This window comes from Oncorhynchus tshawytscha, linkage group LG31 (assembly GCF_018296145.1).
Source record: "Oncorhynchus tshawytscha isolate Ot180627B linkage group LG31, Otsh_v2.0, whole genome shotgun sequence".
In the NCBI taxonomy this organism is placed as follows: domain Eukaryota; kingdom Metazoa; phylum Chordata; class Actinopteri; order Salmoniformes; family Salmonidae; genus Oncorhynchus; species Oncorhynchus tshawytscha.
Window position 1 is genome coordinate 16,401,187 of NC_056459.1, and position 21,826 is coordinate 16,423,012.

Sequence of the window (21,826 nt, forward strand, 5' to 3'; positions counted from 1 at the left end):
TGTTAGTCACTCTGTTGACAGATTAACATTTTGCTAATGAGCTGAAATTTGGCATTCAATCATCCAATTAACCAGCTGAAGAGAATCAACTATATACCCTTTGTTGATTGGAAAAGGTTATCTACCACTCAGTTAGCAGCTAAATTAATGGAAAACTTGCAGGCGAGTTGATTCTCACTAAAATATTCACTATGTAATCTAACCTGACTTTTTTTTTTTTTTTACATGCAAGAAGACTTTGCTAATAGTTTATTTTTGTTGGTTTTATTTATAATTCAACAATGAATGACACTTATTACAGCATGTATTGATCCATTTCATTTAATCTCTTCAAAAATATCTTACATTGAAATACAAAGGAAATACTGTTCATAGAAAAGTTTGAGCCCCTCCCCCCACACACCTGGTTGTAATGTACACTGGTGCTTGGTTATTTTCAACTGATGAGGTTTCTCTTTGTAATGGGTCCTGTTCTGAATAGGGCACTTATGATGCGTGTCCCAAATCCACCCTTTTCCATAATATATATAGTACTGTTAGACCAGGGCCTGTGGTCAAAAGTAGTGCACTTAGGCAATAGGGTGCCATTTGGGACGCAGATTTCACCAAAGATGACACATCTGAGTCTGGTAGGATTATATTTCAGGCAACAAGCTCTTTCCCCATATCAAGCTCATCAGAAGCAGCAAAGACGTTTGAGTTGTTGACCCCGGTTGTGTGTACCCAATCTTGTCACACAAACCAACTTTCAGCCAATGAAGACAATTACCACCACACCAATACAGTATCCAACTGTAATTATAAACACACTTCTGTATCAATGACAGAAGATAACGGAAGCTGAAGTGTTGAAAAAAAGAAAAAGAAAACCCATCACAGCAAATATACAACTCACTGTCAAGGCCCTTGAAAACAAAACGTAGTAATCCAGTCACGTCCATGAGCCTCCTCCTTTAACCTCTGTAGTAGCTCATATACAGTATATAGTCAGAGTGCACAAAACATTAGGAGCACCTGCGCTTACAGACCGACCAGGTGAACGCTATGATCCCTTATTGATGTCACTTGTTAAATCCACTTCAAAATCAGTGTAGCTGAAGGGGAGACGGGTTAAGGAAGGATTTTTAAGCCACGAGACAATTGAGATATGGATTGTGTGACATTCAGAGAGTGAATGGGCAAGACAAAAGATTTAAGTGCCTTTGTACGGGGTATGGTAGTAGGTGCCCCAGTTTGAGAATGTCAAGAACTGCAACACTGCTGGGTTTTTCACAGCTCAACAGTTTCCCATGTATCAAAAATGGTCCACCAGCCAAAGGACATCCAGCCTACTTGACACAACTGTGGGAAGCATGAGTCAAAAAAGGCCAGCATCCCTGTGGAATGCTTGACACCTTGTACAGTCCATGCCACACTGAACTGAGGCTGTTGTGAGGGCAAAAGATGGTGCAACTCAATATTAGGAAGGTGTTCCTAATGTTTTGTACACAGTGTATTTTGCATTCTGATGGGGTATAACAGTTTAAACTCATGAGGCATCAATTTATATTCTTCATGAATCAATGGGTACTTCTAAATGAATGATAAGTCCAAAAATGGATGTAGCAACTACTGATTGCCCCTTTAATAAAATATCCATCTAAAAGCACAATCCGTGCTAACAATATGGGCGTAAAATAGTTGAGATAAGAACCCCAAAGTCAAAATTCTCAACAAAACTGTGCCTGGCCGACACAAAATCAAACAATATAGTGCTATACGTGCTAGTGTGTGGAGATATTCAAATAAAGCATAATGTATGTTAACATCATGAAAGACGAGTATTTTGGCAATGGAAGACATTTTAAAAAGGTAGTAATGCAGGCGACAGCCAGGTCGTACGAAACACATTTTACAAGTTCTGCCACTGTTTAAGAATGACAAACTACATTTTCAGATGAACATTTGATGGTATTGATACACTCCCACAACTGTTAGAAGCGCAGAAAGTTTGGACTTGCAAGGCGATAAGCCGGGATCCCGAGATGAGCCTTCCTGTACGTCTTTCAACTATACCAAAAGCCTAAATAGGCTTAGTATGGGTCTGTCGGAAGGAAGCATGGAGAAAGGGATTACCGGTACGAGCCAGGGTAAACTGAGGTGTGTGTGAGAGATTAAAACGGGGGCAACTACAGTCAGTAGTTGCCCCTCATTTTATTTATTTATATATATATAAATATATATATATAAATATATATATATATATATATATATATATAAATATATATAAATATATATATATATATATATATATATATATATATATATATAAATAAATAAAAGAGAAGGTTAAACAAATGGTATTGTGTCAAACTATTGCGCCTCTGGGCTCAGGGAGGTGTGTGTGCTGTGCTGGTGTCTCCCCTCGCTCCCTCTTCCTCTTTGAAGGTGTGAGGCATTGCATGCATAAGTAGACTTTTTGTTTGACAATACGTCCTCCAAGGCCTAGTAAACACTGGTGTCGTCACACCATATCCAGCCTTCTCAAGGTGATAGATAGCAGGGTAAGTTAAGATAAAGGAAAACAAAATAAAAGTGCATTTGTCATCAACTGATTGCCACTGAAGTAGAACCCCTAACCATACCGTTCATACAGGTTTAATTCATAACTAAACTGACCTCCAATTGTGAGAATTCAAGTCTAAATTCAAGCTCTATATTACATAAGCAGAACACTGACTCTTCAGCCAAATATATTGATGTTGTTTGGGGTAGGAACACATTCCTTTATGCATTTAGAACAAGCAGCTTGTTGTCTCTGGCCTTTAAGTTGTGTGACTTAATTTAATTTACATTCCAAACACTTCATTCCTCAAATTATTTTCATTCGGGGCCAATCATGGACACTGATTGGCTGGCTGGGAATTGCTAGGTTAGGTCTGCACTGGGCTGGGAATTGCTAGGTTAGGTCTGCACTGGGCTGGGAATTGCTAGGTTAGGTCTGCACTGGGCTGGGAATTGCTAGGTTAGGTCTGCACTGGGCTGGGAATTGCTAGGTTAGGTCTGCACTGGCATACCAAGACTGTCAGCTCCCACTAGCCTAATTCCCATAGTTGGCTCAGGGCCAGCTCAGAATACACAGGCCTCTGTCATGTTGCTCTCTCTTCAAAAACAGCTGTTTGTCTACAAATCCCAACAAACAGTATATCTTAGTTTTTACCTGAGCAGTGGGAAGTGTGCGTGTGCATGTTTGTTGAAAGGGAAGAGCAGGGTGTGGTCACAGAATTCTGGTAAAACCAGCCGTGCACAGTTCACGATCACTGAGGTGTGGACCTGTGTGTATAATTGCATCCATATCATAACAGGATAGTCTCCCTGTATCATAACTTTAGTATGAATATTACCACAGAGTCTGGGGTGGCATTTGTAGGCAAACTACAGAGGCAACTTTAACAGGTTAACCTAAACCAGTAGCAGTGGGGTAGCTAGCAACGCATCTCCTTCTGCAAGACAGACAGCTGAATGTGCTTATGGACAGCCTTGCCATGTTAACATTCAAAACAACAATTTATACAGACTGGCTGTCAACCTGTTGAGCTAGGTTTACCAGTACTTCCGATCCAATATCCAACTGCAAAGCCAAAATCTTTGCAGACTTTGAATTGTTCCCTTGGAGAGAGAGAGAGAGAGCGAGAGCGAGAAAAAAATAATATTTGTGTGGCCTCCGTCACAAGAGCAAACAGTGGTGAATTAGGCCTAGATACATGTTCTTGACGTTGTGACTACAAGTCCCATGGTCCTCTCCCCTCCTATCCACCCCCATTATCACGTGTCCCAGTCGAGCTCTCTGCAGGCGATCCTGACCAGTCGGAGCTCCAGTTCAAAGGCGTCAGGCCTCTCCTGAGGGTTGAACGACAACATCTCCCTGATAAGCTGTTTCATGCCGGCATTCATGCTCTTCATCCTGGCTGGGATCAACAGCTCCATCTTGGGGTTCTCCAGGAGAGCCTCCCCGAGGGGCACGATCTCCTCCCCCTGCTGCACGTAGCTTCCCAGGAGTTCTTTCTGGGTCTCAACATCCACGAACGTGATGCGCTCCACCATGGCCCAGATGATGATGCCCAGGGCAAAGATGTCTGCTTTAGCCGTGTAGTGGCCCTCCCACACCTCTGGAGCCATGTAGAAGTCTGTGCCGCACGCCATGGAAAGGAAACACTTGTTGACAGATGCTGGTTCCTCAGGGTTCAGGCCCGACGTGGAGCAGACCTTGGATAGGCCGAAGTCGGCAACCTTCAGGGTAGGCTCGGGGGTTCCAGCCAAGGTCCTTCCCTGGGAGATGAGGATGTTGTCAGGCTTCAGGTCCCGGTGGATGATCTGGTTTCGGTGGAGGAAGGCCAGGGCACTTCCTAACTGCAGCATGAAGCTGGTGTTGGTCTTGCGGCTGGGTTTACGGGACAACAGGTAAGCATTCATGTCTCCTCCGTCACAGAAGTCCATGACAAACCACAGGTAGTAGGCACAGCAGGGGTCAAAGGTAATCTCTCCCTTCAGAGATGTTTCCACCAGCTGGTGATAAAGAAACAGAAAGAGCATTAGTCTTAATAGTACATCACATACAGTGCAATTATTCAGACTAGAGGTCGACTGACTAACTCGGCATGGCCGATTAATTAGGGCCGATTTCAAGTTTATAACAATCAGTAATCAGCCCTTTTGGACGCAAATTATGGCCGATTACAATGCAATCCACGAGGAAACTGCGTGGCAGGCTGACCACCTGTTACGCGACTGAGCCTGCCACGAGAGTGCAACGTCAAAAGGACCTTGTGACTGCAAGGAGCCAAGGTAAGTTGCTAGATAGCATTAAACTTATCTTATAAAAACAATCTTCAGATAATCACTAGTTAACCTAGTAATATCATCATCAACCATGTGTAGTTAACCTCTAGGGTAGGTGAGACGCTAACATTCCAACGGGCCAACATCCGGTGAAACTGCAGAACGCTAACATTCTAAATATACCATTTGTTATAGTAAACATTCTTGTAAATACATTTCTTACATAATTTAAAAGATGAACGTCTTATTAATCCAGCCGCCGTGTCAGATTTCAAAAAGGCTTTACTGCGAAAGCAAACCATGCGATTTTCTGAGGACAGCTCCCCGCACACACAAGTATTACTAGCATTTTCCAATCAAGCATTAGCGTCACGAAAGTCAGAAATAACAATAAAATAAATTGCTTACCTTTTAAGATCTTCCTCTGGTGGCAATGCCAAGTGTCTTAACTACACAGTGAATGTTCGTTTGGTGTGATAACACCCATTTTTATAGCCTAACACAAAACATTTGTAAACCGCTTGCGTCGTGATTTCCATCTCATTCAACTTTGGACAAACCGTTTGTGGTAATTACACACACTAAACAAAGGTTTATCCAGTCATGGTTGGTTTAATTGCAATCCTCTGTTTGTTACTAATACAACCATACTTGATGGTTCTTTTCCTGGGACGTATTGACCAAAACAAACAGATTTGAAGACACCAATCAATGACCTCATTGCGCACCAATGGTAGGACCAGTCTATCGTTGATTGGCTGTATTTTGGCCCAATGACCATTGAGAATTCTAGCTTGGAAGATTGCCGTTTACCTCAGCTCATTGGCTAAATGTAATGGTTATACGTTCGAAGACCAGCCTTTGTCGTACACTGGCGTAAAAGAGGTTAATTCGCCATTGCAAATCCTACTTGACGGAGCCACGAGTGTTAAGCATAGCAGTACATAGTCAATAGCATTTTCAGCAAGTTTATATATTTAAATTATGGTGAATAAATCAGGAAAAGCTAAAACAAAGTCTAGGTATAAAGAATTAACCCAAATTATAGAGGAAATTGGTAGAGAAAGCGAGACCGAGTTGCTTCAGCAACTTCTGTCCCCTCTACCTCTGTCTCTTCTGCTCCAACCAGTGGTGTTCACCTGCCCAGATTCATCTCTGCAGGCATGAATGTGCCTCAGGGCAAAAAGGGCACAGTAGGGAGACGTCGTTGTGCCCTTTGTCACAGGAAATGCCCCATCACCTGCACAACCTGTTCAGTAAGCCTCTGCTTTACAGCAGAAAGAGACTGCTATGGGCCATGGCAGCAGCAGCAGCACAATATTGTGTAGAGGACTGAGGGTCTTCACAATATTGTAAATAGAAAGTAAATAGTTACCCTTGTTATTTGTTTCATTATTATTAAATATATTTTAAAAATATTTTTTTTTTTTTTTTTTTTTGGGGGGGGTTAGAATAGCATCTATGTATTTCTTATATAGTTATTTCCTTCAAAATGTACATTTGTGTGGGACACCTGGGTGACTACATGCTCAATGTCATGTAGCTCGCTCATGTTTGCAGTTCTGTCTAAAACTTTGCTCAGCAATTGTTGCCATCTTATGTTCTTCATTCAAATCATCCCCAGCATCCTATCTGTATGTTTGGCTGATCTTGTTCATTTGAAAGATTACGCAGCAACAATAAAAAACGTGTTTATTTCCTTGTATTTTCTTCTACCAGATCTATTGTGTTATATTCTCCTACATTCAATTCACATTTCCACAAAATTGTTTGTTTCATATGATACCAAGAAAATGCATATCCTTGCTTTTGGGCCTGAGCTACAGGCAGTTAGATTAGGGTATGTTTTCAGGCGGAAATTGAGAAGGGGGGGGTAACCCCAAAGAAATTAACTAGCTTGTCCTGCGTTGCATATAATCAATGCGGTGCCTGTTAATTTCTCATTGAATCACAGCCTACTTCAACATCGCCAAATGGTTGATGATTTAACTTCTTGGTGACAGGGGGCAGTATTTTCACGTCTGGATGAAATGCATGCCCAAATTCAACTGCCTGCTACTCATCCCCAGAATATAAGATATGCATAATATTAGTAACTCTGAAGTTTCCAAAACTGTTTTGAATCATGTCTGTGAGTGAGTATAACAGAACTTATGTAGCAGGCGAAACCCTGAGGACAAACCATTCAGAATTTTTTTTATTTTTAGGTCACCCTCTTTGATGGGTTTTCATTGGGAATCCAGATTTCAAAGGGACCTGATTGCAGTTCCTACCGCTTCCACTGGATGTCACCAGTTTTTAGAAATTGGTTAAGGTTTTTCCTTTGCGTAATGTAGTAGTAGCCCTGTTCAAAACAAGGGTCACTTGTACTGTTTGTTGGAGGCACGTGACCAGAAAGGTAGCGTCAGTTTGTTTTCTTCCTGTATTGAACACAGATCATCCAGTCTTAAATTGTATCAATTATTTACTTTTAAAAAATACCTAAAGTTGTATTACAAAAGTAGTTTGAAATGTTTGGCAAAGTTTACAGGTAACTTTTGAGATATTTTGTAGTCACGTTGCGCAAGTTGGAACCGGTGTTTTTCTGGATCAAACGCGCCAAATAAATTGACATTTTGGATATATATATATCGACGGACTTAATCGAACAAAATGACCATTTGTGATGTTTATGGGACATAGAGTGCCAACAGAAGAAGTTGGTCAAAGGTAAGGCATGATTTATATTTCTGCGTTGTGTCACACCTGCAGGGTTGAAATATGTTTTCTCTTTTGTTCATGGAGGTGCTATCCTCAGATAATAGCATTGTTTCTTTTTGCCGAAAAGCCTTTTTGAAAGCTGACATGTTGGCTAGATTCACAACACGGGTAGCTTTAATTTGGTATCTTACATGTGTGATTTCACAAAAGTTTGATTTTTATAGCTTTGCATTTTCTCTGGCTTTTGGCTAGCGTCCCACATATCCCAGAGAGGTTAACAAAAGAGCATTCGCGAAAAAAAAGCACAATCGTTGCACAAAATGTACCTAACCATAAACATCAATGCCTTTCTTAAAATCAATACACAGAAGTAGATTTTTTTTTTTTTAAACCTGCATATTTAGTTTAATTTATGTTAGCAGGCAATATTAACTAGGGAAACTGTCACTTCTCTTGCGTTCAGTGCAAGTAGAGTCAGGGTATATGCAACAGTTTGGGCTGTCTGGCTCGTTGCGAACTAATTTGCCATAATTATGACATAACATTGAAGGTTGTGCAATGTAACAGCAATATTTAGACTTAGGCTTGACACCCGTTCTATAATATACAGAACGGTTCCATATTTCACTGAAAGAATAAACGTTTGGTTTTCAAAGTGATAGTTTCCAGATTTTACCTTAATGACCAAAGGCTCGTATTTCGGTGTTTATTATATTATAATTAAGTCTATGAGTTGATAGAGCAGTCTGGTAGTTGGCAGCAGCAGGCTTGTGAGTATTCATTCAAACAGCTCTTCACTGCGTTTCCCAGCAGCTCTTAGCAATGCTTGAAGCACAGGGCTGTTTATGACTTAATGCCCATCAACTCACAAGATTAGGCTGGCAATACTAGTGCCTATAAGAACATTCAATAGTCAAAAGGTATTTGAAATACAAATGGTGTAGAGATAAATAGTCGATGCGTCATTATTCCTATAATAACTACAACCTAAAACTTAACTGGGTATATTGAACCACCAGCTTTTCATATGTTTAAGGAACTTAAAATGTTAGCTTTTTTAAATGGCACATGTTGCACTTTTACTTTCTTCTCCAACACTGTGTTTTTGCATTATTTAAACCAAATTGAAAAATGTTCATTATTTGAGACTAAATTGATTTTCTTTATGTATTATTTTAAGTTAAAATAGAAATGTTGTTGTAATTTTCATTAAAAACTAATTTTAAATACATATTTTTTTAAATAAGCCGATTAAATCGGTATCAGCTTTTTTGGTCCTCTAAATATCTGTATTGAAAAATCAATACGTGGACCTCTAATTCAGACCTTCACTTTTCCACTGTTATGTTACAGCCTTATTCTAAAATGGATTCAAAATCGTCCCCCCAATCTACGAACAGCCTATAACGACAAACCAAAAACAGGTTTAGACATTTTTGCAAATGTATTACACACACACACACACACACACATATATATAAATATATAGACACACACACACACATCTCCAATCCAAAGTTAAATCTAGAATTGGCTTCCTATTTCGCAACAAAGCATCCTTCACTCATGCTGCCATACATACCCTTGTAAAACTGACCATCCTACCAATCTTCGACTTCGGCGATGTCATTTACAAAATAGCCTCCAATACCCTACTCAATAAATTGGATGCAGTCTATCACAGTGCCAGCCGTTTTGTCACCAAATATACTACCCACCATTGCGACCTGTACGCCCTCGTTGGCTGGCCCTCGCTTCATACTCGTCGCCAAACCCACTGGCTGTCATCTACAATGTCATCTACAAGACCCTGCTAGGTAGTCTCCCCTTATCTCAGCTCGCTGGTCACCATAGCATCTCCCACCTGTAGCACACGCTCCAGCAGGTATATCTCTCTAGTCACCCCCAAAACCAATTCTTTCTTTGGCCGCCAGTTCTCTGCTGCCAATGACTGGAACGAACTACAAAAATCTCTGAAACTGGAAACACTTATCTCCCTCACTAGCTTTAAGCACCAACTGTCAGAGCAGCTCACAGATTACTGCACCTGTACATAGCCCACCTATAATTTAGCCCAAACTACCTCTTTCCCTACTGTATTTTATTTATTTATTTAGCTCCTTTGCACCCCATTATTTTTATTTCTACTTTGCACATTCTTCCACTGCAAATCTACCATTCCAGTGTTTTACTTGCTATATTGTATTTACTTTGCCACCATGGCCTTTTTTTGCCTTTACCTCCCTTATCTCACCTCATTTACTCACATTGTATATAGACTTGTTTATACTGTATTATTGACTGTATGTTTGTTTTACTCCATGTGTAAGTCTGTTGTTGTATGCGTCGAACTGCTTTGCTTTATCTTGGCCAGGTCGCAATTGTAAATGAGAACTTGTTCTCAACTTGCCTACCTGGTTAAATAAAGGTGAAATTAAAAAAAAACATACATATATTTTACATTAGGTATTCAGACCCTTTGCTATGAGACTTGAAATTGAGCTCAGGTGCATGTTCTTACCAGTTATCATCCTTGATGTTTCTACAACTTGAGTACACCTGTGGTAAATTCAATTGTTTGGACATGATTTGGAAAGACACACACACCTGTCTATATCAAAAGGTCCCACAGTTGACAGTGCATGTTAGAGCAAAAACCAAGCCATGAGGTCAAAGGAATTGTCCCTAGAGCTCCGAGACATGATTGTGTTGTGGCATAGACCTGAGAAAGGGTACCAAAACATTTCTGCAGCATTGAAGCATTGACGATCCCCAAGAACACAGAAGTTTGGAATCACCAAGACTCTTCCTAGAGCTTGGACAGGCCAAAGATACCTGAAAATAGCTGTGCAGCGATGCTCCGCATCCAACCTGACAGAATTTGAGAGGATCTGCAGAGAAGAATGGGACAAACTCCCCAAATACAGGTGTGTCAAGGCTGTAGCGTCATACCCAAGAAGACTCGGGGCTGTAATCACTGCCAAAGGTGCTTCAACAAAGTACTGAGTAAAGGGTCTGAATACTTTTTTCTTCGTCATTATGGAGTAGTGTGTAGATTGAGGGAAAAAACTATTTCATAAATTTTTTTGAATAATGCTGTAACATGACGTGGAAAAAGTCGAGGGGACTGAAACATTGCAGTTGGAAAGTTATATGGAAAAATAAGTTACAACGTTGACCAAATCGATTGGTCAAAAGAACAGAACCACTCGGTCAACCAACAATTTTTGTATTTATTTTTGTCGAGGAAAGCCCTAGTTATCATAATTAGGGGAGGGGGGGGTAATGACAATTTTCAATAAACAAACAAAATTCACTTGTCTTTGGCTTTGAATTCACAGTGTGATTGCCATCCTTTGTGAGCTGTCAAACAGAGGGGTATTTACGTGTGGTGTGTTGGCTGTTTTTCTGTCTCGTGTTTTTTTACATTTTATCATAACTCGTTGCGGGTTTCTGCTGAAGGAACTGGGTTCACCACAAGCACGCACACATCTACTTTTGACAGCTGACCAGATCCAAACCTATAGAAAATCTCCCATAGAAAATGTGCTTCAGGTTTTTGACATGCACACACCAGCAGGACAACTACTTGGGTTTTAAATTACAAGCTAATGCTTGACAATCTTTATGGTACAAAACACCACATTGAGTCCCACCACCTAGAGAAACCCTGTCCGTACAAAAATAAATAAAATTTAAAAAAAGGTCACAAATTGTCACATGCCATTCAGCGACGAGGCATCCATAAGCTAATAGATGCAAATAATCCACCAGCATTGGCACAGACAGATAATGTGGTCCCTGGCCTCAATGGTCCATTATCTTTGTTTTCCCAATACACAATAATCCTTTCCTATTATTGTGAGTTTTCCCTCTATAAGCAGCAGCAGAACATCGGAACATTACAGAAAAGACTGTCTGAACAAAGGATTCTGGGAAAGCTGCCAAGCCCAACACACTGGAGTGTTTAACAAGCTTGTAGAGCGGTTGGACAATGTGTGTAAGTGTGTGACAATGGCCCATGTGCCACTGAGGCTATAATCAGTTGTTGCCAGTCCCTTTAAACCCTCAGTGAGCCAGGGGGAGGAACAGTGTTGACTGGGGAGTAGAGTCTCTAAACCAGCGCTCAATGAGGACATGAGATGCCCCCTTAAAACCAGTGGTGATGGCATCACCTGACAGACACGTGGACACAAGGACAGACGAGCTAAACATCCTGGCATAACTCAACACACAACGGATAGAAGTAACAGAGGACACAGTCTTTGAAATAACTAGAGTCAAAGTCAGAGTATAAACTCTGTAGAGAGGCATTCAACAGGCTGAATGTGAGGCCAAAACACTGGAAGCAACACTAGCTAACACCTTGAATTACTAGCAAAAATGTACATCAGTGTAAAGGAATGTGCTCAGCCAGACAACAACATGTAGAATAACCAGAAGGAAAAAACAAAACCTAACACTCCCTTTATCAACTAGCATGACTGTGCGCAATGTCCAATACATTATCCTATAGCCTATGTTGGCATCTACTGTGTTTGTCCTGTTCTGGATAATGAACTTATGGTATGTTTATGCTATGTTACATACGCCAAATACAACAGGTGTAGACCTTAGTGTGAAATGCTTACTTACAAGACCTTAACCAAGAATGCCTTCTAGCAACATGTTATGGTTCATGTATTTAGGCTATCCCTGTTTTGTGTATCACTTCTATAATTGCCACTTGGTGAAATGAGTTAATGACTTCAAAAACTTCTCCACTAACATTCTACACATCAACATAGTCAGATTCCTCCACTCTGTTCTGACCACTTCCTCGTGAACTTACACCTCAGCTGCCAAGACGCTTCTCAGCATCTGCAAGACAGAACCTTGAGGTTGAATGTTAATTTCCATCCTGCCAGCACAGATCCGGATCTGGTCTTTCAACAGTTACGCTCAAGATGTGGTTCCTCTGGTCTGAACATGTACTCTTCCATGTGATTGAGCCTATAATAGGTTTGAACTAGAGCCTTAGTACTAGGGCCTAACCTTGAATCATAAGCATCTGATAACTTGGGTACATCAAGTTGAAATATTTAATGTTAAGATGCATGAAAAATATAAGTTTGATTTTCAAAAACTAGGCTCACATTCACCGAAACCCACTAGTACCGCCCACATGGCGCTTATTTAAAAAGACATCCTAGATAACTCCCCTATCGGAAACCTTTCATATGAGCAACGCCGTCACCCTACACATGGACAACGGGAAACCTGAACCTGATCCCCAGTGAGCTCTCACATCTCCACCGGTTGTTTAACTTCTTTGGGATAGGGGGCAGCATTTTCACTTTTGGGTGAATAGCGTGCCCAGAGTAAACTGCCTCCTACTCAGTCCCAGATGCTAATATATGCAGATTATTAGTATTGGATAGAAAACATTCTGAAGTTTCTAAAACTGTTTGAATGATGTCTGAGTATAACAGAACCCAAATAGCAGGCAAAAAACTGAGAGAAAAATCCAAACAGGAAGTGGGAAATCTGAAGTTTGTAGTTTTTGATCTCAGCCCCTATCGAATACAAAGTGGGATATGGGTTACTTTGCACTTCCTAAAGCTTCCACTAGATATCAACTGTCTTTAGAATGTTGTTTAAGGCTTCTACAGTGAAGGAGGGACAGATGAGAGCTGTTTAACTAAGGGGTCTGGCAGAAGCCTCGTTCTCAGTCACACGCATTTCACATGAGGTAGCTCTCGTTCCATTGCTTTTCTACAGACAATGGCATTCTCTGGTTGGAACATTATTGAAGATTTATGATAAAAACATCCTAAAGATTGATTCTATACTTATTTTGACAAGTTTCTTCGACCTGTAATATAACTTTTTGAACTTTGTCCGACTGGACCTGAACGCGCGTTTGGATTTGTATACCAAACGCCTTAACAAAAGAAGCTATTTGGACATAAATGGACATTAACAAACAAAACAAACATTTGTGGAACTGCGATCCCTGGTAGTGCATTCTGATGAAGATCAAAGGAAAGTGAATATTTATGATGCTATTTTTGACTAATGTTGACTGCACAACATGGAGGATATTTCTTTTGGCTGGTTTGGGCTCTGAGCGCCGTACTCAGATTATGCTTTTTCCGTAAAGTCTTCTTGAAATCTGACACAGCGGTTGCATTAAGGAGAAGGGCATCTAAAGTTCCATGTATAACACTTGAATTTATCAACATTTATAATGAATATTTCTGTGAATTCATGTGGCTCTCTGCACAATCACTGCATGTTTTAGAACAACTGAACGTAACGTGCCAATGTATACTGACATTTTGTGATATAAATATGAACTTTATCGAACAAAACATACAGGCATTGTGTAACATTAAGTCCTATGAGAGTCATCTGATGAAGATCAAAGGTTAGCAATTAATTTCTCCATTTGTGCTTTGTGACTCCTCTCTTTGGCTGGAAAAATGACTGGGTTTATCTGTGGCTTGGTGGTGACCTAAAAATCGTTTGTGGAGCTTTTGCTGTAAAGCATTTTTGAAATCAGACAATGTGGCAGGATTAACGAGAATTGAATCTTTAAAATGGTGCATAATACTTGAGAAATTTGATTTATGAGATTTGTTCATTTGTATTTGGTGCCATGCAATTTCATTGGCTGTTGGCGAGGGGTTCCGCTACAGGTTAAGCCACATCCCCTTTGCGCATTTCATGAATTGCTTTTACGATCGTTTTAATTGACTTACTCATCTATTGTAGGGCTGTCCCCTACAAAAAAAACAAGTTGACCGATAGTCTTTCAATTGGTCAAATTCTCATATTTGTATTACAAATGGAAAAATAGACAACCCTGTATTTTAACCAAATCAACTATATGCACTGAGCTTGTCTGATGCTTTAAGCACACTGGTTGATTAAATAATTAAGACAAATGACTCAAGGAGGGAGCCAGATATCAAGATGGCCTAAACAGAAGCAGCAAATCTGTTCCCGACAGCAAATGCTGCCGTTACACTCCTTAAGTTTCCAGTAATAGGCTACACCAGGGGTCGTCAACATTTTCTATTTGGAGTGCCAATTTATCTTAGCATTTGTACCGAGCTGTGTGCCTATAACATTTTCATCTCAAAATCAATGTCATGTGGCTAATCTAAATGGAAATTATACAAATCTAAAAGTAACTTTGATAGCAAATTATGTAAAAATGGCCTACATAAAGCCATGAAATAAAAACATTGCAGCCTGCAGGTAGAAAATATCATGATAAAAATATGTATCCTATAAATCACATTGCAGACAGGCAACAAACTTGAAACATTTTATGAACTATCACTATCACTCAGCTTCTTGGTCAAATTTCCCTTACACAGCCTGGAGGTGTGTTGGGTCATCGTCCTGTTGAAAAACAAATGATACGCCAACTAAGCCCAAACCAGATGGGATGGCATATTGCTGCAGAATACTGTGGTGCCTTGAATTCTAAATAAATCATGACCGTGTCACCAGCAAAGGACTCCCACACAATCATACCTCCTCCATGCTTCACGGTGGGAACCACACATGCAGAGATCATCCGTTCACCCATTCTGCTTCTCACAAAGACACGCCGGTTGGAACCAAAAATCTCAAATTTGGACTCCTCAGACAAAAGGGCAGTAGTGGTTTCTTTGCAGCAATTTGATCATGAAGGCCTGATTCACGCAGTCTCCTCTGAACAGTTGATGTTGAGATGTCTGTTACTTGAACTCAGTGAAGCATTTATTTAGGCTGCAAATGCTGTGGCTTGTAACTAATGAACTTATCCTCTGCAGTAGCAGTCTGGGTCTTCCTTTCCTGTGGTGGTACTCATGAGCGCTTGATAGTTTTTGGGACTGCACTTGAAGAAACATTCAAATTCTTGATGTTCCTTATTGACTGATCTTCATGTCTTAAAGTAGTGATGGACAGTCGTTAACCTTTGCGGATTTGAGCTGTTCTTGCCGTAATATGGACTTGGTCTTTTACCAAATAGTCCTTTCTTCTGTATACCAACCCTACCTTGTCACAACACAACTGATTGGCCCAAACACATTAAAGATACACTTCTTGTCAATCCAGCCGCTGTGTCAGATTTCAAAAAGGTTTACGGCGAAAGCAAATCATACTATTATCTGAGGATAGCACCCCATCACACAAAGACAGACAATCATAATTTAATCCGCCAGGCGCGACACGAAACTCAGAAATAAAGATATAATTCATGCCTTACATTTGAAGATCTTCTTTTGTTGGCACTCCAATATGTCCCACAAACATGATAAATGGTCCTTTTGTTTGATTAATTCTGTCGTTATATATCCAAAATGTCCATTTATTTGGCGTGTTTGAGCCAGAAAAACACTGATTTCAAATCAAGCAACATGACTACAAAATATCTCAAGTTATCTGTAATCTTTGTCCAAACATTTCAAACAACTTTCCTAATACAACTGTAGGTATTTTTTTACGTAAATAATCAATCAAATTTAAGACTGGATAAACTGCGTTCAATAACGGAGGAAAACATTGTGGAGTGTAGGAGTTCTGTTATACTCACAGACATTATTCAAACAGTTTTAGAAACTTCAGAGTGTTTTCTATCCAAATCTACTAATGATATGCATATATTAGCAACTGGGACTGAGTAGCAGGCAGTTTACTCTGGGCACGCCTTTCATCCAAACGTGAAAATGCTGCCCCCTATCCCAAACAGGTTTTAAGGATCATATCACCACCTTAACTGACACCCTAGACCCCACTACAATTTGCATACCGTCTCAATAGATCCACAGACGATGCAGTCGCCATCGCCCTGCCATCTGGACAAGGGCAATAACTATGTAAGAATGCTGTTCATTGAATATAGCTCAGCATTCAACATCATATTACACTCCAAGCTCATCAAGCTGGAGACCATGGGACTGAACCCTGCCCTGTGCAACTAGGTCCTGGACAGCACCTCCACTACGCTGATCCTCAACACAGGGGCCCCACATGGGTGCTTGTTCAGCCTCCTCCTGTACTCCATGTTCACCCATGATTACGTGGTCACGCACACCTCCAACTCCATTATCAAGTTTGCAGACAAGTGGTAGGCCTGATATGTGAACTGATGTGAACTGATTGCCCCCCATCTATCTTCAGAGCTCGTGCTGCTAGCCGACCTAAACTGGAACATGCTAAACACCCCAGCCATCCTACAATCTAAGCTTTATGCCCTCAATCTCACACAAATTATCAATGAACCTACCAGGTACCACCCCAAAGCCGTGAACACGGGCACCCTCATAGATATCATCCTAACCAACTTGCCCTCTAAATACACCTCTGCTGTTTTCAACCAAGATCTCAGCGATCACTGCCTCATTGCCTGCATCCGTAATGGGTCAGCGGTCAAACGACCTCCACTCATCACTGTCAAACGCTCCCTGAAACACTTCAGCGAGCAGGCCTTTCTAATCGACCTGGCAGGGGTGTCCTGGAAGGATATTGATCTCATCCCATCAGTAGAGGATGCCTGGTTATTTTTTAATCCCTTTCTCACCATCTTAAATAAGCATGCCCCATTCAAGAAATTTAGAACCAGGAACAGATATAGCCCTTGGTTCTCTCCAGACCTGACTGGCCTTAACCAACACAAAAACATCCTATGGCGTTCTGCATTAGCATCGAACAGCCCACCGTGATATGCAACTTTTCAGGGAAGCTAGAAACCAATATACACAGGCAGTTAAAAAAGCCAAGGCTAGAGTTAAGCAAAAATTTGCTTCCTGCAACACAAACTCAAAAGTTCTGGGACACTGTAAAGTCTATAGAGAATAAGAACACCTCCTCCCAGCTGCCCACTGCACTGAAGATAAATCCACTATAATTGAGAATTTCAATAAGCATTTTTCTATGGCTGGCCATGCTTTCCACCTGGCTACCCCTACCCCGGTCAACAGCACTGCACCCCACACAGCAACACGCCCAAGCCTTCCCCATTTCTCCTTCTCCCAAATCCAGTCAGCGGATGTTCTGAAAGAGCACGACAGCCTTGGTTTCTCAAATGATTGCCTCGCCTGGTTCACCAACTACTTCCCTGATAGAGGACAGTATATCAAATCGGAGGGTCTGTTGTCCGGGCCTCTGGTAGTCTCTATGGGGGTGCCACAGGGTTAAATTCTCGGACCGACTCGCTTCTCTGTATACATCAATGATGTCGCTCTTGCTGCTGGTGAGTCTCTGATCCACCTCTATGCAGACGACACCATTCTGTATACTTCTGGCCCTTCTTTGGACACTGTGTTAACAACCCTCCAGGCAAGCTTCAATGCCATACAACTCTCCTTCCGTGGCCTCCAATTGCTCTTAAATACAAGTGAAAACTAAATACATGCTCTTCAACCGATCGCTGCCTGCACCTGCCCAACATCACTACTCTGGACGTCTCTGACTTAGAATATGTGGACAACTACAAATACCTAGGGGTCTGGTTAGATTGTAAACTCTCCTTCCAGACTCATATTAAGCATCTCCAATTCAAAATTAAATCTAGAATTGGCTTCCTATTTCGCAAAAAAGCATCCTTCACTCATGCTGCCAAAAATACCCTCGTAAAACTGACCCATCTTATCAATCCTCAACTTCAGCAATGGAATTTACAAAATAGCCTCCAATACCCTACTCAATAAATTGGATGCTGTCTATCACAGTGCCATCCGTTTGGTCACCAAAGCCCCATATACTACCCACCACTGAGACCTGTACGCTCTCGTTGGTTGGCCGTCGCTTCATACTCGTCGCCAATCCCACTGGTTCCAGGTTATCTACAAGACACTGCTAGGTAAAGTCCCCTTTAGCTCACTGGTCACTATAGCAGCACCCACCTGTAGCACGCACTCCAGCAGGTATAGCTCTCTGGTCACCCCCAAAACTAATTCTTCCTTTGGCCACCTCTCCTTCCAGTTCTCTGCTGCCAATGACTGGAACGAACTACAAAAATCTCTGAAACTGGAAACACTTATCTCCCTCACTAGCTTTAAGCACCAACTGTCAGAGCAGCTCACAGATCACTGCACATAGCCCATCTATAATTTATCCCAAACAACTACCTCTTTCCCTACTGTATTTATTTTGCTCCTTTGCACCCCATTATTTCTCTCTCTACTTTGCACATTCCTCCATTGCAAATCAACCATTCCAGTGTTTTACTTGCTATATTGTATTTACTTCGCCACCATGGACTTTTTTGCCTTTACCTCCCTTGCTCACATTGTATATAGCCTTATTTTTCTACTGTATGTTTGTTTTACTCCATGTGTAACTCTGTGTTGTTGTATGTGTCAAACTGCTTTGCTTTATCTTGGCCAGGTCGCAATTGTAAATGAGAACTTGTTCTCAACTTGCCTACCTGGTTAAATAAAGGTGAAACAAAAAAATCTAATAAAAAATTTGAATCAATGATGAGACAACCTACAGAGAGGTGAGGGCCCTGGAGGAATGGTGCAAGGAAAATAACCTCTCCCTCAACGTCAACAAAATGAAGGAGCTGATCGTGGACTTCAGGAGATAGAGGGAGCACCTCGCCCCTATCCACAGCGACAGGACAGTAGTGGAGAAGGTGGAAAGCTTCAAGTTCCTTGGCGTAGACATCACTGACAATCTGAAATGGTCCACCCACGCAGACAGTGTGGTTAAGAAGGCACAATATCACCTCTTTTGGCAAGGCCCCTAAGACCGCCACAAACTTTTACATATGCGCAATTGAGAGCATCCTGTCGGGCTGTATCACCACCTGGTACGGCAACTGCACCGCCCAAAACCACTGGGCTCTCCAAAGGGTGGTGCGGTCTGTCCAACGCATCACCAGGGGCACACTGCCTGCCCTCCAGGACACCTACAGCACCCGATGTCACAGGAAGTCCAACAAGATCATCAAAGACATCAAACACCTGACCACGGACTGTTCACCCCGCTATCATCCAGAATGCGAGGTCAGAACAGGTACATCAGACTGTTAAATAGCCACCACTAGTCAGCTGCCACCTAATTACTCAACCCTGCACCTTGGAGGCTGCTGCCCTATGTACATTGACATGGAATCAGTGGTCACTTTAATAATGTTTACATTTGGTTTTACTAATTTCATATGTATATACTGTATGTCATTAAATATTTCTTAATTCCATTATTTTATTTTTAGATGTGTGTATTGTTGTATACTACTGCACTGTTGGAGCTAGGAACAAACATTGCTTCACCCGCAATAACATCTGCTAAATGTGTATGTAAACAAAATATGTGATTTGATTTATCCATGTATATAAAAAGTTTTTTTTACCTCTAGGTATAGTGGGGAGCTGGACCCATGGCTCATCCTCTGAGCCAGGTCATCTCTCTGCAGGACACACTCCTCAAGGTGGATGACATTGGGGTGCTGGCTCTGGATACTGCTCAGGGCCCAGAATTCCCTGAGGGCCAACTCTACATTCTCTGGGCTGTGGCAGCGGATCTTCTTCACGGCCATCCGGGCTCCAGTCCGTTTCACCACCGCCTCGTACACCACACCGTAGCTGCCACGCCCCACCTCCTGGATCAGCTCATACTTCGGCTGGCTGCTCACCATCCTCTACCTCACAATGCAGAGAGAAGTGGTGGGGTTAATGGGTTACCACTGATTATTGTTGAGAGTTAGGTGAGGTCAGCAGCACAGCAGAACAGAATGTAACACTTATACCTCTTAGCTACTGAATAATCTCCCAACCAGGTGGGTTAATTTGACATATGTGAGTTGACAGACATCTCCTCCTTAGCACGTCAAAACCCATAGCTATAGGCCTAGGCTAGTCTTAGTGTTTTGAGGAAAACAAACTACCTAGCTAAGTGACAATGTCAAATGCATGACAACAAAAAGGTTAGTGTTCGCATTTTAGCAAGTCAAATTAGGACAGTTAGCTACCCACAAGAGAGCGAATGTGAAACCCGCAGAGGCCAAAGCTTGCTAAATGTAAACAAATTAACTGTGCCCCTCACTCTCTGACCTGTACGTGCACACTAACGCATGGCTGGCAGCTGACACATTTTGAAAGGGGAAAATGTACGTTTGTCAGCGGACTGCCCAACTATGTAAGAATATAATAAAATGGTAATACGTTTAATTAACTAAGCTCTTGAGAGGAATTAGTTAGCGAACACGGAGGTTAGTTTTTTAGGTAGCTAACAGTAACTAACGTTAGCTAACTAGGACGCCAAGGGAAGAAAATGGTGGCTAAAAATACAATAGCTTATTAGCTAGAATCATAGCTATATACATGTAAATGTTGTCTATGCAGCTGTCACCACAGTGTGTGTGTGTGTGAGGGGGGTGTAGACACATTCGTTTGCTTAGTAGCTTACGTAAACTACCTAGCTAGCTTGTTCAAATCGTGGACACGGTTATTGTCCTCTATGCGCCGAGACAAAATTAGCACATTCGGCTAACTAACTAGTCCCACACACCTGCGCACATCACCAAGCATCATGTCGCACAGGCAGACAAAAGAACTGTCTTCCTCTGAAGACGAGGAAATGAAATAAAGAGCAGCTAGCTATATATCTAGCAAGCTACATATTTACCTGTTTTCGTCTTCTCTCAAGGATTCATTTGTTGTTGTCTTTCTCACTTTCTATGGCAGCCATTAGCCACCACTCAGCCAAACACGTTGTCGCGCAGATAGACAAGTTCCGTGAGCGTGCTGAGCAAATCTGCAGCTCAAGTACCCCATCAACAGCGCGCGCCCGCTTGCTTGACTCGCTACTAAAACAACAGACTGTGTGCTCTGTAGAAGCGAAAATGGAAAATACTGCCCCCCTTTTAAGCAACCCTCTCTAGCTGAAATAGAAAATAACAATTGTGCCCCCGTTCATTGCATAGTTTTACATTCATGCCAATGGATTTTTGCCCTGACAACTCCCTCCCAAATTGTACAGTCACTGTGCCTCTCGCATTCATTACACCAGTAAAACGAGGAATAACATTTCTTCCTCGGTGGAGAAATAACATTTATTTTCAATACATTTTTAAATTCGGTACACGCGCTGAGCAACGTTCTTTCACCGAGATTGACCGGGGTGAGTCGTTTCTGAGAGGATAGTAACGACATCGCACTGACATCAAATAAATAGGTTATCTTGGAAAACGATGAAATTCAAAGTTTGTTTTTTGTATAACCATGTTAAATTAGTGCAATTATTGTTTGTAAAATTGTATTGGTTTTCCGGCAACCCCCCTGAATGCCATATTTAGTTTGCTCCAATGACACCATGTAGGTTG

At 41.5% G+C, this 21,826-nt stretch overlaps 1 protein-coding gene across 2 annotated transcripts; it reads right to left on the bottom strand.

Annotated features, from left to right (window-relative positions):
* Nucleotides 1–2,947: 2,947 nt before the first annotated feature.
* On the bottom strand, nt 2,948–21,600 carry LOC112229633 (serine/threonine-protein kinase pdik1l). Of its 2 annotated transcripts, none has more exons than XM_024395576.2 (3): nt 21,130–21,600; nt 19,856–20,147; nt 2,948–4,545 (listed from the first exon to the last, which is right to left on the bottom strand). In XM_024395576.2, exons 2-3 carry the CDS (start codon nt 20,138–20,140, stop codon nt 3,805–3,807), a joined length of 1,026 nt encoding a protein of 341 aa, XP_024251344.1. In that variant the 5' UTR covers nt 20,141–20,147; nt 21,130–21,600; the 3' UTR covers nt 2,948–3,804. The 2 variants fall into 2 exon arrangements, with proteins under 2 accessions (XP_024251344.1, XP_024251345.1); XM_024395577.2 differs by having other exon boundaries at nt 19,856–20,143; nt 21,130–21,599.
* Between the last annotated feature and the right edge of the window lie 226 nt (nt 21,601–21,826).